At 52.7% G+C, this 14350-nt stretch overlaps 1 protein-coding gene across 2 annotated transcripts in view; it reads right to left on the bottom strand.

Annotated features, from left to right (window-relative positions):
* The window catches only part of ATL1 (atlastin GTPase 1), a 54878-nt gene that overhangs the window by 21882 nt on the left and 18646 nt on the right, over positions 1-14350 (bottom strand). For both annotated transcript variants that reach the window (XM_019518362.1, XM_019518361.1), the window contains exons 3-9: positions 13890-14024; positions 13028-13132; positions 11890-11940; positions 8930-8986; positions 5529-5621; positions 3886-4024; positions 459-586 (exon numbers count right to left, since the gene is read on the bottom strand). In XM_019518362.1, the coding sequence (XP_019373907.1) occupies positions 459-586; positions 3886-4024; positions 5529-5621; positions 8930-8986; positions 11890-11940; positions 13028-13132; positions 13890-14024 (708 nt within the window). The remainder of the gene's footprint in view (positions 1-458; positions 587-3885; positions 4025-5528; positions 5622-8929; positions 8987-11889; positions 11941-13027; positions 13133-13889; positions 14025-14350) is intronic.

A 14350-nucleotide genomic window follows, 5' to 3' on the forward strand; every position in this document is an offset into this window, starting at 1 on the left:
ACACCCAAACGCACCATAAGGAGGGGTAGGAGAGGTGGGGAATGAGGGCAGGGTTCACCTCCGGGTCGATCCTGAAGCTCCACAGCTTCCAGGTCCAGCTGGACCGAGAGCAGAGGGACAAGTTTAAGGGGTTGCAATCTAAGTCAGTCAGCGGACATGGGCTTGAGGATGACCTTTGGGCTGACCCCAAGCACCAGTGTAGACACCCCCTCTTTGCCTCAGTTCCCCCTCTGCCCAGTGAGGTTAGCTGGGATGTGCGTGGATGAATATACCCCAGAACTGAGGCACATGGAGCCCATGATAATGGAGCCTCGTAAGGACCTGAAATGAGGGCACGTATCCTCTCCAGACAGCGTATCCTGGTCCACCCTATGTCATGTCTCATTTTGAAGAGGGGGAGAAAGTGCACGCTGCTCCACCTGAGTCCCTGAAACGTCGCATAGCTCAGGAGACCGTACCTTAAAATACTCCACGAGGCCCCGGCAGGTAATGTGGTTTCCATTGATCTCCTTAACGTCCAGGCTATCGGAGCCAAGCAGCCAAGGGATCAACACCTTCAAGTTCTTGATGAATTCTTCATCTATTTCTGCAAGCAAACCCAAGGTCAGGGCCATAGTCAGACTCATGCTTCACGATACAACCCTGTGCAAGGCAGGTGGGTGACCCCAGCCAGGATGTAAATGGAAATGCTTTGTGTCCCTATGAGGTCTGCCCTCAGCAGCAATGATCTTTCTGTGCTGCTACCACGCACACGGCTACAGCCAAATTTCCAAACCAGCCTCTACACCTGCAACAAGTTGCACACATGTCCATCCCCCTGTAGCATAAAAGGGGATTATCTGTGCTTTAATATGAGGAATTAGCTATTTCGTGCATCTCCGAAGACAATGTTGTGGCTGATTTGTAATCCCTGGCAGTGAGCGAGCTGCACGAGGATGCGGTGCAGACTTTGGTGTGGACACTACTCAGACTTTGACCAACATTAAAGGAAACGGTCTATGACCACGTGGTGCAGGTGGCACATAAACAGGCAAAATGATTAGATGCTGGTCAGTTCAGCGAGTGACCCCAAAGGTTGCCAGGCAACCATGCATAAATTCGTAGAACTTAGACTGAATTGTGAAATGTGATTGGCTCATCCAGCACTCTCAAAACCACAGCAATAATAGAATATGAAGCGCCCAAGCAAGTTGGTATTAGAAATTCGCATCATAGCACCCAGGTAACATCCTGCGGAAGTATTCCCCGGGATGTCCTCGCCGCCTGGCCGGCCGGCGGATACAGGGATTCCTAGCACTCAGGTCTTCCTAACCCACTCGCACTGCGCTTGCGTGCTGTGTGGCATGGTTTACTGGGCAAGTTTGTAGTTTGGTAATAAAAGCAAGCCAACTACTGGACTGGTTCCTTGGTCTTCAACGCCACGCCACCCCCAATCCCAAAGGTATTCCTGCTATCCCTAACACCTCTGCTGGTGGAAAGCTGCCCAGGTTTGAAAAAGCAGAGGGATTCACTTTGAATAACTTGGCAGGAGACCCTCGGTGCATGGGCAGCCGCACACTCTGCTCTTCAGGATATGTATAGAGGCAGCTTGTGCTCTTGCCAACAGGTGTGGAAATGCCATGCCCATCTCCTTCCTCTCCTCAGGCTCTTTGATTAAAAGCACTTGCGTCTCAAGCCTTCAGCCTTATAGCCCACAATTTTACAAGAAAGAGAACTCTCCATCCCGGCTCCCGAGTGCACGAACTGAGGAGCTGTCTCAGCAATGGGCTTCTTGTTTCGGATGTGCACTGCATATTTAAAATACTGCATATGAATATTTCAAAGTAGTGGCACCCTCAGGCTACCTGCAGGCTGGGAGCTCTTGTACATGGATTAATGCGCTTGTTTTATCCTCTTACATTAGACAACACGGGTTTCTCTCATAGTCCCTGCCACTGGCAGATGGGTCCAATTTGTCCTCCTTACTAAGTGCCTTGGCTACATTGGGAAGGAGCAAGGTTCTCATACACCGCTACCTAACAAGGCCTTTGCTCAAACACGGGCTCGTCTTCTCGTGATGAACCCTCTGAGCACCTCAGTGCTGATTTTTTATCCGCAGCTTCCCAAAGTCATTTTTAGGAATACACCCATCCAATCGATATATGAGAACACAGGGACCCCTTAGCTGTAGGCCTCCATGCTAACATCTATTAAACAGAGATGCTTATGTATCTCCAAACCATTGCTCCAGAAGTGTTTCATAGTTTCTAGGGTCGGAAGGGACCCGAGTAGATCATCTAATACATGATCATGTATATGATGATCACGTATCTTCTAATACATTAGTGTTGTGCTAATACAACAAATCAGATGGAGCCAGTGGCATCACTGTGATCTTAAAGGTACCAGTCAGGCCTGCAACATGATATAGCTCCTTGGTTTCTTACCAAGTCTTGCTTGGTGGTGGTATTTTTACTGCAAAATTCAGCACCTGGTAGCTATATTGCTACATGGCTGTCGTATTTTGAGTAAAGCTTCACTCTCATCTGCAGCAGGCTCCAGTAGGGCAAAGCATTAGCAAGAGGCAACAAAACTGGGCAAGTTTTGGTCTCATCGCCATCTCCACCAGCCCTGATGGAGCTGCTGGAAGCCAATGAGCCGCTTTTACCACCTTGACAGATGCAGATGGAGTTGCTGCATGGCCAAGACACTTCAAGGTAGAAAAATGTCCATGGTATATTTACTACCATTCATATTAAATGGCCTGAAACCAGAAGGTGGAAGCTAATGCACTGTGTCTGGGCATGGAGAGGGTAACAAAAGGGAAAGGTTATGATTAATTCTAACAGACCTGAGAGAGCATTTGAAGGAAAAGAGCACTGGTATTAAGAGGCTATTACATGCTCCATATGCTGAGTCTTTCCATAGCCAGCATGATGGTCTAGTAGGCTCCTGAAGTTAAACTTGGAGGGAAATCTGGGAAAGATCATTGTCCGGCCCATGGCCAGCCATCCTGAGGAAGAAGCACTGCAAGCAGTGTGCTACTTTGCTTTCCCATGGCGACCTGAGGAAGTGCATCCATGAAAAGCACAATTCCCTGCAGGTAGGAGCAAAGTTAGTGGGTCTTGCAGGTAACGTACTGGCCGCAAGCTATAGGTTGGGGACCACTGTATTGGAGAATAATGGCCTTACTAGATAACTGGTTTCTCTGTTGTGGGCCCCATACTTTGCCAGAAGCAAGAGCTGAACAACAGTCTGGGGGTGGAGAAATTCAGTGCTTGTTCTGCTTGTTTCGTCTGAAGCGAAAGGGGTGTTTTCCTCACTCCCAAGAGAGCTCAGCAGTGGGTATGTGGCTGACCAGCAGATTCACAGCAAAGGCAACACAGCCCCAAAGAACAATTAACCTAAAAGTTGCTTTGCAAAGCTTTTCAGAGTGAAATCTCTCTGTTTCAAATGGGCTTCCTTTTTTTTTTCTGAGCAGTCTTGCCCCCCACAGTGAACTGTACCTGCAAATCTATGTCTGCATTGCATTACCAATACAAAGTGTGAATTAATTACAGGCACAGCCACGTGGCCATAAAAATTCAACTCTCAGCCTCGCCTTCCCCGATATCATCTCATGCTCAGTCGTCTAGCTAGGGCACTATCATATTATTCATTACTGGCAATGCCTCACACATCCCCTCTTTAAGGCTAAAACCAACAGCTTCTCTGGCCATGAGCAGCTTGTTGGCTGGAGTCTGACAATGCCTTTCCATTTGCTTTCAATAGTGCTTTCCTGAAAATATCTCAGGACTTCAGGAGATAATGGGATCCTCTGCCGCTGCATGTAGAGCAGACATTCAAATGCAAACGCAAACGATCAGGTTAAGTGTCCGAAAGGAGAGAGATCATTTTCCTTCAAACCTTTCAGTTTTCCATCAAAATTTGGGTTGGTGGCTACTTTCAAGCCAGGGTGAGGCAACAGGAAGCAGGAGATTTTTGTGAAACAGGAGTGGATGTGTTTTCGGACGTTCTGCAGTTCTTCGTGTTGATTTCCCGAGACCTGCGAGAGAGCAGCTTGAAGTCAGCACGTCTGCATGTGAGGCGGAGGGGACGCAAGTACCGCGCCAGCAACAGCATCGGTTGAAACGCGGGGTGCGCGCTACGGGGACTGCGCAAGGGAGGAAGGAGCCGTATGGGAAGAGCTGTGCTCAGAAGGAGACTTCTGCAAGTTTCACATGGCCACGGCTCTGACCACTTGCCCTGGACCCCATCATTGCCCTCTGAAAACGTGCATGCATGAGTATGCCTGGAATACACAAGCATTCAGGACGTCACATCAGGGGCTTCCTGGCATCTCCTTGAATTAGGCCTGCTCCATTATTTCCGCTACCAAACCCTCCTGAGTACTCCTCCTAGCGCCTGCTCCCATCATGTTCATCATGCAAGCAGCTAGTCCTGAAAAATGATCCTGGTCATGAGATCATCTGTACCTCCCCGCCCAGAAGCGTGCAGCAATCTCGATGCAGGAAGAGGACAGCACCGAGTGGTTCCACGTGGGTTTTAATTAATGCTTCTCAGACTATAGAGGGATCTCACTGGTCTCTACCAGCCGGGACATCCCCGCGCTGGAGGAACTAAGCAGGCCAGGCAGTTATTTTCAGGATGCCCCTCTCTGCTCCCTGCTGTCACACCACTTGCCTTTCAGCTGCCGCTCTACAAGATCCAGCCTCTACCAAGGCACCTTGAGTTGCAGCAAGGGAGGTTTAAGTTGGATATTAGGAAAAACTTTCTCACTAGGAGGGTGGTGAAGCACAAGAACAGGTTACCCAGAGAGGTGGTGCAATCTTCATTTTGGAGGTCTTTAAGGCCTGGCTCAACAAAGCCTTGGCTGGGCTGATCTAGTTGGGGCTGGTCCTGCTTGGAGCAGGGGGTTGGACTAGACGTGGCCTCCTGGGGTCCTGTCCAAGCCTTGTTTTCTAAGATTTTATGTTTTTCTATGATTCTATCTCCACCAAGGCCTTCATCCCTCAGTGGGTGTGTTAGGGAGTGCAGGTGGTTACATTTCAAGGCAGATGCGTGCCAAGGCTTAGGACAGGGTAGGCTATTCCTGATGCTCCTGGAGATGTCAGAGGAAGATGCAAGCCCCTTGCTCATGGCAGCATTGGATAACAGCTCTGGGTGGGGATCAGATGCATTTGCAGTGACACAGAGTGTCATCCTGAGCGTGTACACTGTCTCTCAGTGAGAGAGACCGGGGCGTCACTCAGCCAAGTGCTCTGCACTCCCTTCTCCATTCCTCCATGGGACCTTATGCCTCTCTCTCCCACCCATTGCAGTACCAAGATCTAAGACTACAGTCTGCAGACAGTGCCTACAGCGGGGTATGGAAAGCAGCAGCAGCAGCCCCCTGCACGGAGAGGGAGCAGGATCTTCCCACTCGTTCTTGAAGCCATCTCCACAACCAGCCCAGCGCCCTGGCTCTGTAGCGCTGGCTGGGCCCAGTTATACCATTATACAATCTGGGCAAGTTCACATCAACAACCACAGGGAAATACGGAACAAACCTTAAGACGTTTCTCCAAAAATTTTGCACCGCCATCAGATCCGTAGGAAAACTCGTAAGGGAAACTCCAGTCCCGGACCAGGAATATGAGGGACTAAAAAGCAGAGAGCAGAAATCAGAGGGCGCATCAGTGCCACACAGAACAGGCTTGATCCAAAGAGCACGGACGTCCGCTGACTTTGCTAGACTTTGGATCAGGCCTGGATCCCACAGTCCTCCCCGAGAAAAAAGCATTTGGAGCTGGGTGATTATTAATTGTGGTGGTTGTTAATAATGATAAAGGTGTTTTACTAATATCTGTTCAACTATTTTTTTTAAATGCATTTCAGCCATGTTCACAGCCACCTTGTATTCACGTGCCATGAGTATTTGGGTATTCTAGCCTTGCTGGGGAAAAAATGGGAAAAATCCATTTCCAAACTATGTGGAAATATTCCTGGCTGAAGCGTGTGCATGTTCATCCAATCAAAAGGCAGAGGAGGGGAAAAAAAAGCATGTGATGGCCAAACAATCACAGCTGAGCGCCCCTGCCTGAAGTTTATCAAGCCACAGATTTAGCAAACGCAATATATACGATGCAGGCACAATTCTTAAAGATACTGGCTGATCACCTCTGAACAGACAGACTTTGGGACGCAGATTTGCTGCTATTCAGTGAACTTTAAAGCAGCTGCATTAGGATTACAAATATTTGTTTTAAATGCTTCGTGCATCTTCAGGAGCAGCTTTTTCAGTTGCTGATGCACTCACGAAAGCTTGTGCTATATATACATGTCCTATATATGTATTATATATATATATATGTGTATATATATATATATATAGGTTATTCTATAAGATGCAAATCTACCCTGCCTTCTACAAAAGTGTCATCCAGACCACGGTGCAGTCTTCTACCCAGGAGGAGATTTGTTCCCGAAGGTTAAAAGAAAAAAGCACATTTGCATACAATGCCGCATACAGACTTGGCTGGAAGTTGGATTCTTTGGCTAGAAGAACAGGGGCAATTATTCAAACTCTTCCTGTTTGAGATCCGTAGCTGGGAAAGAACAATAGCTAGGAGCCCAACTTGCAAGCTAGAAAAGGAGGTCTGCTAACCAGGACAAAGGCAACGAGAGCCCTCGCTGCAGCCACATTTAGTTTTGTCCTATGGGAAAATCGACAGCCTCACTTTTCTTCAGCCTAGGCATCTGGCCAAGCTGACTTCTAATGGGAAACACATGCACAACGAGCGGACAAAGACGAAAGCGCTGGGGGGGTTTCATTTCTTGGGGTGCCCACGTTTTCTGCTCCACAAAGAAACCCGTACCGGCGCGGTCAAGGGATCCTGTTTGTTCAGAGAGATTTTTCAGTGCCAGTCGTGTGCTCCCGGTCTACTTCACCCCACATGTACCTTTGCCAGTGGGGCTGTGACCAGGACTCGGGGAGGCACGTCTTTGTCTATGCAGAAATGCCAGGTTTGTTCTTACGGATGAAGGAGCGGGTGCCAACCTGGCATTCTGCAGGGGCGAAATGGCTGTTGCCTAAAGTACAGTTTTAATGAGAGCGCTCCCTCTTTCTCTCTCCATAATGCATGGCTTTTAGAGAGACATGTCCAGGCGTTCATGCACGTGCCTGTCCAGTCAGAGCCTTGCTCGCTGGTCCCTTCCCCTCCCTGTGCTCTCCAGGTCCTTGTGCTTGCAGCCAAGTGGTCCTGGCTTGCTGCAGCCCTGATCAGGCCTATTGCTCCTTGCGCCCCACCATGCACCCATCGGTCTTGCGGCTCCGGCAGCCTTTGCTAAGGCATCTCCCAGAGACTTTCACACAGTGAGGGCGGGTGACTACGGTTCAGCGCTGGTGTGATCAAGGGATAGAGGGGGCTTAACCTTTCCACTGCCAAGGATCATGCCCTGCCCAAAAGCAGTGATCCAGTGCAGGCAACTCACTACCACTCATCGCTTGGCAGTACTTTCCTGCAGCAGCTGATTCATTCGCAGATTCCTGGATGTTAAGGCCAGAAGTGACTGTTCAGATCATCTCACTTGGCTTTCTGCTTAATCCACATCACAGTCCCTCCCCCCGGCATCTCTGCCTCCAGCCCACTGCTTCAGGCGGGGGTGCCGCCTGGTGCTTATTCAGCTCTGGGGTCCTGATGCCCAGGCTCCCGTGCCCCGAGCTAGCTGCTCCAATGGTTAGTTACCATTTGCAGCTTCTTTGTGGTCTACCTTTGCCTCGCTACAGCTTCCAGCCATGCGTTTTCCTTGCGCCTTCCTCTGCGAGGTTAAAAAAGCAGCCTGCCCTCGCAAGCTCTTCCCCATGGCTGTCCTGGGAGACGGTGCAGGCCACCCCTTCGCCTTCTTGCTGATCAGTTTAAATCAGCTGTGCTCGTACAGGCTCTTGCGCTGAGGCCTGTATTCAGAAGAGCCAACGAGCCATTATTAGCATCTGCCGGAGGTGCCTGATGGCTCTTTCTTCTTGCAGCCTCGTCTGCTCTTTGTGTTCATTCCTCTTTGCTTCCTGGCTTGTACCGCTCCCCTGGACCCCTGGCTCCTCCAGCATCACCTGCCAGCTCTTGCAGAGAGACGGGGCAGCTGATGGTCTCCGTCTGAGCAGGGCCGTGGGAAACGGCAGGGAGAAGGGAACTGCCCCTGCTCTGTAATGGCAGCCTCCCTTCCCATGGTCTTTCCCATCCAGCTGTGCCCCCAGCCAGCATCCCTTGGGAGAAGGTTTCCCAGGCCCTGCAGAGCAGCCAAACCTCCCCGGGCAGTCAGTGACTGGGGACATCAGCATGGTCCATAGCTGGTCAGTGCCACAGCCCTACCCATGGATGGCATGGGGATGTCCATCAAGCAGTCTAACCTCCCCCAGCACCTTGCATCACCCGGCCTGCCCTGCACCCTGGAAAGCCCTGGCTGCGATTCTGTCCCTGCCTTCTCCTTCCCTGGCCTGGGGGGCTGCAAGAAATACAGCCCAGCCACTGCAGAAATATACCCTGAGGCCTGTACAACGCTTGCATCCTTAAAACAGGGCCTGGAGGGGCTCAAGCAGGGCCCCGCACTAGCTTTCACCTGCCTTTCGTCATTCAGAGCAGCTCCTCGCATGGGCCATGGGCTTGTCAATCACTCCCATCTGATCCAGAAAGATGGGGCAGCCCTGAGGGGTTGTCAGGCAAATTTAAATGGGGAAGGAAGAGAGATCTTGGCGGCTGTCATGGACTGCAGCAGTCACCCGGCGGGTGAAGGAACAAGAAGCCTTTCTTTTATGCCACAGCTCAGCAAATTCTCCCCAGTTTGATTTTCTCTGGCTGCTTTTCTTCCCATAATGCAAACGGCAGTGACACCTGGTGGTGATGCCAAGAGGCTCCCAGCAGAGCCGGGGCGGGGGGAGACAGCCCATGTTCATCGCAAGCTTCGTGCTACTCACCTGGAAGGGTTTCAGGAACGTCTCCTCCATGGCCAGCCTGCCATATTCTGTAAAGAGCTGGAGCAAGAAGCAAAACATCAATCAGCCTTTCAGTTTCTAAACCTACAAAGCAACACCCACGGTCCCTGGAAGCGCGGCTGATCCCACGCGGTTCCTGCTTCTGGGGCTAACGGTGTCACGGGCACCGCTGCCATTAAGGTCTGCTGAAGCATGCATTTTCTGCTTGCATTTTAGAGGCCTATAAAGCAGCTATAAATATCACCTGATGTGCACGGTCTCTGCCTGGAAATTTTTGTTGCCAAACCGGTGTTAGAAAGAGTATATATAAAGGGATGAAGGCAGCTGCTTGATTGTGCTGCACTGCCCAGAGCTTCGCGGGCGCCGGCGGAGAGCGGCAGGCGGGGCGTCCTCGAGTGCTTTGAGCACAGATGGGACCGGGATTCAGCAAGGGGCGCTGACCCTCGAGAGCTGCAGCTCGCACACTTCCACTGAACAGATGGTAGGAGGAGATCTAACACGCAGTGAGAGAAAGGGTTGGGAGGGGCTGTTGGGGGTTTTTTTTAGCAGAGCAGCCAGATCTGGAAGTTCTCCAGCCTCTCAGGGCTGTTATTTCTCATCGGAGGACAATCTGCTATTTTGCAGGTGCCTAAAAATGGATCGACATGGTAGACTGTCGTGGCTAACCCCCCGCAGCCGTGCCACGTACAATAAACAGCACTGTTTTAAAACCCCCTCCGCAGACATTTGCCTTGCAAAGGGGACTGGCTGAGACAAGGTGGAAATCATCCAAATGCTCTTTGGATTTTTTTTTTCCCCCAGAAAAATTCTTGCTTTCCTGTCTCTTTATTTTTTTAACTTATTTAAAAACAACTAAGACATTTCAAATGCACAAAACATAAGCAAAGGACAGGGCATCGTTAGCAAAATATTCCCATAGTTAGTAGATAAGCGGGGCCACGATTCCAGGATTTAGCCAAGCCAGGCTCACCTGCGATGCAGCATACGCAAGAGTCCCAATGTCTGCAGTTATAAACCAGCAGCATCTGTCCCATTCTTTGGGGCTCTTTCAAACACTGGGAGGAGAATTTGCTGTACAAAATTTGCTGCGTAAATGTGCTGTGCAATTTTAATCTTCAACTTCCCAGTGATTGTGGACAAGGCTGGAGAGCTGATACCCAGACAGGTGAGCAAGCAGTCATGGAAACAGCTCCTGCATCTGTCCTCGCAGTTTCTACAGTCTGACCACTCAGATCAGCAGAGCCAGACTCAGCCCCAGCTCCCACCTGCTCCGATACCAACCCCGGGACAAGGGCAGGAGGAGACCTCTGCTTGCAAGCTACGGCCTCCACCGTAACCTCCTCTGGTGCATCATTAATGACTTCCAACTCCTCCTGGAAAATGGCAGTCACCTCAAGGTAGCCACAGGGGACTTATCCTGGCCTATAGGTAGCCCCCTCAACCTCAAATGGCCTCTCTCAAGCAAAAGGCTTCCTAACTCCGGTTCCCACTCCAGATCCAGATGCCAGCCGTGCCCCCTCATCCACACAGACCACATCCTCGCTGGCCTAAACCGCGTGGACTATAACATCTGAGGTTCATTCACCAGCACCTGCTTGTGCCCCTCTGCTGTCTGCAGTGGACACGCAGGGCGATCCCCATGGGAAAGAGTGAATAAATACCGCTCTGAGGTCGACTCCAGGAAGGCACACAAGCCGAACATTTTATAACCTCCCTGGGCACCCCATGGATGACCTCCAGGCACAAAACTTTAAAAACCAACTTGAGTGGGAAACTGCAGAGCAAGAAATCATCCCCAGTCTGGACTGTGTTAAGTGTGGTCCAAACAGGGGCTGTCGATTCTTATCCCGTTCCCTGAACTAAACTATCATAACCCCCCAGTCCCCCACACTGGGGGATTGGGGTCTGGGGGGCACTGGGTCGGGACTGGCCATTGGTGTTTACAAATGGGTCCTGGTACAAAAAAGTTTGAGAACCGCTCCCTTATAGCATAAGTAAGCTACTGCTTATGAAAGCTGCTGCTGCATCTCTGATTTAGTTAGTCTATAAGTGCAAATCTTCTCCCATTCTCTGCCCAGGAGACTTTTCCAAATCAGGCTTTTGCTGCCCTGTCACAACGCTGACCTGCGGGGCAGATCAGTGGTGGGAGGCACGGCGGGGAGGGGCGGCTGTGTAAAACCCTGCCAGGGACAGAGAACTGCTACACACCGGGAACCCAGTGAACAGACTCCCTACTTCCCTCCAGCCCTGGCAGGTTGCTAGCAATATCCTTGCAGAGCCAGCGAGCTGCTGCAGGACAGTGCAGAGCAGCGGTGACGCCGGGTCTCAGCCCCAGCTCCCCACGTGGCTTTGTGTCTGGTTGGCTGAGAGGCAGCTGCAAATATCTCAAGGACAATCCCGCAGGCCTCTGCCTCCCCGAATATGGAGTCCAGCCGCAAAACCCCAGCACCTCAGGCCCCCTTTCAGATCAGCAACAGGACGCCCAGCAAGAGACTGGCACCCGGGCATCAAGGGTGCAGAAAGCCACCCAGCTTGCCAAGGCAGATGCACAGCACGGACTCCCCCACCTCCCACCTCGAGGCTTTTCACACGCACCCTCAAACAAGATGCCCATAAATCTCAGCCTCCCCCTGGCCCTGCCATCTGCCAGTATAATGGAGACCCGGTCCTGCTCCCGGGCTGGGAAGCCCTGCTGCTGGCTCCTCGGCCAGGTGAATCGGACGCCAAGCAGGCGTGCTTACAGAAAGCAGGGGCTGCTCCTGGGAGACTGCTCCCCTGCATCCATTAATTCAACAGCAATAACCCCGAGACCGGCATAAGGGCCTCCACGAGCTCCTTTTGCTGCTCTACAGCTGAGCCCTCCTTTCAGGAGCAGCAGCGAGAAGCATTAAGCACCCCTTCTCCCCCAGCAGGCGCGGCCGCGGGGCGGTGGCAGGCGTTACCTGCAGGTGCTGAAGGTCGTCTTCTTGGACGTTCTGCGATAGGTTGTAGACCTGGGTTTTAAAACAGAGGCATCAGCTGGCTGGAAGCGGCCCGTTCCCTGCAGGCAGCAGGTCAGGCAGCCTGGCTATAGGCTGCTTTGTAATGATGATTAAATGACTGGCATTGCCACGGTGTCTGCCATGCCAGGCTGGGGAGCCATGGCGCACGGCACTGTACAAGATTGCCCTACAACCTCCCACAGCCACGGAGCCAGTGCCGCGGGAGAGCGGCTGCTGTCCCACGATGCGACAGAGTGATGGGAGGACCCCTCCTCATCCCACCCCCATGCACGGGGCCAGGTCTCCTGGGGGTGGCGGGTAGCCATGGTCTGAGGTCCCTGGAGGGAGATGGCAGGTCCTTTCTCCTGTTCCTGCGGTGTCCTGACCTTGGTACCAGAGCACACCCACTTAGCCTGGCTCCCTCACCCCCTCTCATCTCCCAGGGACAGTGCTGGTTTCTCTACAGGCCAGCAGGCCACCCGGGCCATGATAAGTATATCTTGTTGGAGGGTTTCTCTTGTCAGAGGAGCCTGAAGTCAGCAGAGCTGGCATACAGCTACTTCCTCCAGGCCACCTTCCCCCAGCTCTCCTCTTCAACGCCAGGGATGAATGCATCCCTCTGCTGCCAACCCTGTGCAGGGCAAAACGTCTCCAGACCCTGCTGCAAGACGAGGGCACCAAATGCTTGGCACACTTGTCAAGTCCAGCGGGTCCTGGGGCACATCTCAGCCAGGCACCCCTTGGGGAAAGGCACTGCCCAGTGCCAGCCACATCCCTGCTCTCTCTGCCAGGAAAGCCACATTGCAAAGTAGACTGGGGTCTCCCTGAGTGAGCTGGGCAAGGTGGCGCCCGAGACCACCGTGTTCGTGACCTGGAGGAGGTTCCAGCACAGAAGAGACGTTACAGAGCGCCCCTCCCTCCCTCCCTCTTCTTCCCTTTCCTCCATCTGTCCTCCAAATCCCGAGCAGGAAAAAATCCCCCAAATGGGATTTTCAGCCCTGGCGTTCTCCAGGCAGCTGGAAGCAGAGCGAAGCCCATGCCAAGCGTTTTGTGCAGCCCCTCCCCACCAAAGTGGTGCTGTGGATCAGCTCCGTGTTACCTGTATGGAGCTAATCATCGTGCTAAGGGCGAACACCGTGGCAGAGTCCCTCAGCGTGGACTGGCTGTCAAATGTCCCCTGCGTATCCATCAGCAGCACGGCGACCTGCGGGGCAGAGAATCCCACATCAGCCGGCAGCAGAAATCTCCAGGACCGGGTATCCGCAGGGGTAAAAACAACGCGTTAATCATGGTCGCTTGCCCCATGCAATAATTGAAGCAGGAGGGGCCAGAGAAAGAAGCTCCTGCCCATTCATTTCTGCTAGTGCACCGGCTCCTACAGGCAGCGAGTTGTGGCACGGGGGTAAAACTGCTGAACGACAGCCTGAAAGCAGGAGAGGGACGTTTTCAAAACCATCTCCTTTAGCTCTGGGTGGGTTTTCCCATGAACCCCGTTGGCTTCAAAGACGAACACAACCACATCTCTCCTGATCCTAAAAACATGTGGCTAGCATTACAAATTGTGGGATCAATAATTTAGTGGTGCGGCTGTGTTGGGCTCTTCACTGAAGATTGGGCGAGAATGAATGGCCTTGCTGCTGTCTGGGATGGGTTTTGCAGGGAAGGAAGAGGCTCCGCTCCACGGCCAGTCCTGTCTCCCGGCAGCAACGCCCTGGATGCAGCCGACAGCCGTGGTTTTCCCGAGGGCAGCAGGGTGGTGCCTCCAGGTGGATACGTGCTGGCTCCTAGACCCATTGTCATGGGGCGTCAGGAAGATCGGAGCTGCAGCAGGCATGCAGCCTCTCTAGAGGATGTGCAGCCCCTTCACCCACCCAGGGCAAAGCCAGGCACCCACGGAGAAGCTTAGGTAATCAAAGGGGCCTGCAACCAACAGCAGGCACGAGGTAGGGCAAGCTGCTTACCTTTCTCCCATCCGGTTTGTCCACGAGGAAGAGCTCGCTCCAGATCTGAATGCCGGTCGTCTCGCGCTCAGAGCCCCCGCGCCAGGAGAAACCTGTCAGGGGCTCGTTGTAATCCCCCAGCCAGTCCACGGACTCCTACGCATGGGGACAGAAGGGAGTAGCTTGAGCTCTGCCTGACTCATCCAACCCCTAGCATGGCTGCATGGCTGCATGGCTGCATGGCTGCACGGCAGGCCCGGCGGGCTGGCCCCTGGCTCCAGGCACATCCTGGAGCTGGAGCTAGGCCTGGCTGCTGCAGGCATGGAGAAGGCAACTGGGCACAGCATACGGGTCACCCACCCCTCTACGGGCCAACTTCAGTGCAACTGGGTCCTGTGGAGGGGCTGGTATTTCTGGCTAGGAGGACAGAGACTTCACACCCACCCCTGCCCCCCCCCAGACCCACCCCCAACCCCACTTCC

This window comes from Gavialis gangeticus, unplaced genomic scaffold (assembly GCF_001723915.1).
Source record: "Gavialis gangeticus isolate Ggan-Ray unplaced genomic scaffold, GavGan_comp1, whole genome shotgun sequence".
In the NCBI taxonomy this organism is placed as follows: domain Eukaryota; kingdom Metazoa; phylum Chordata; order Crocodylia; family Gavialidae; genus Gavialis; species Gavialis gangeticus.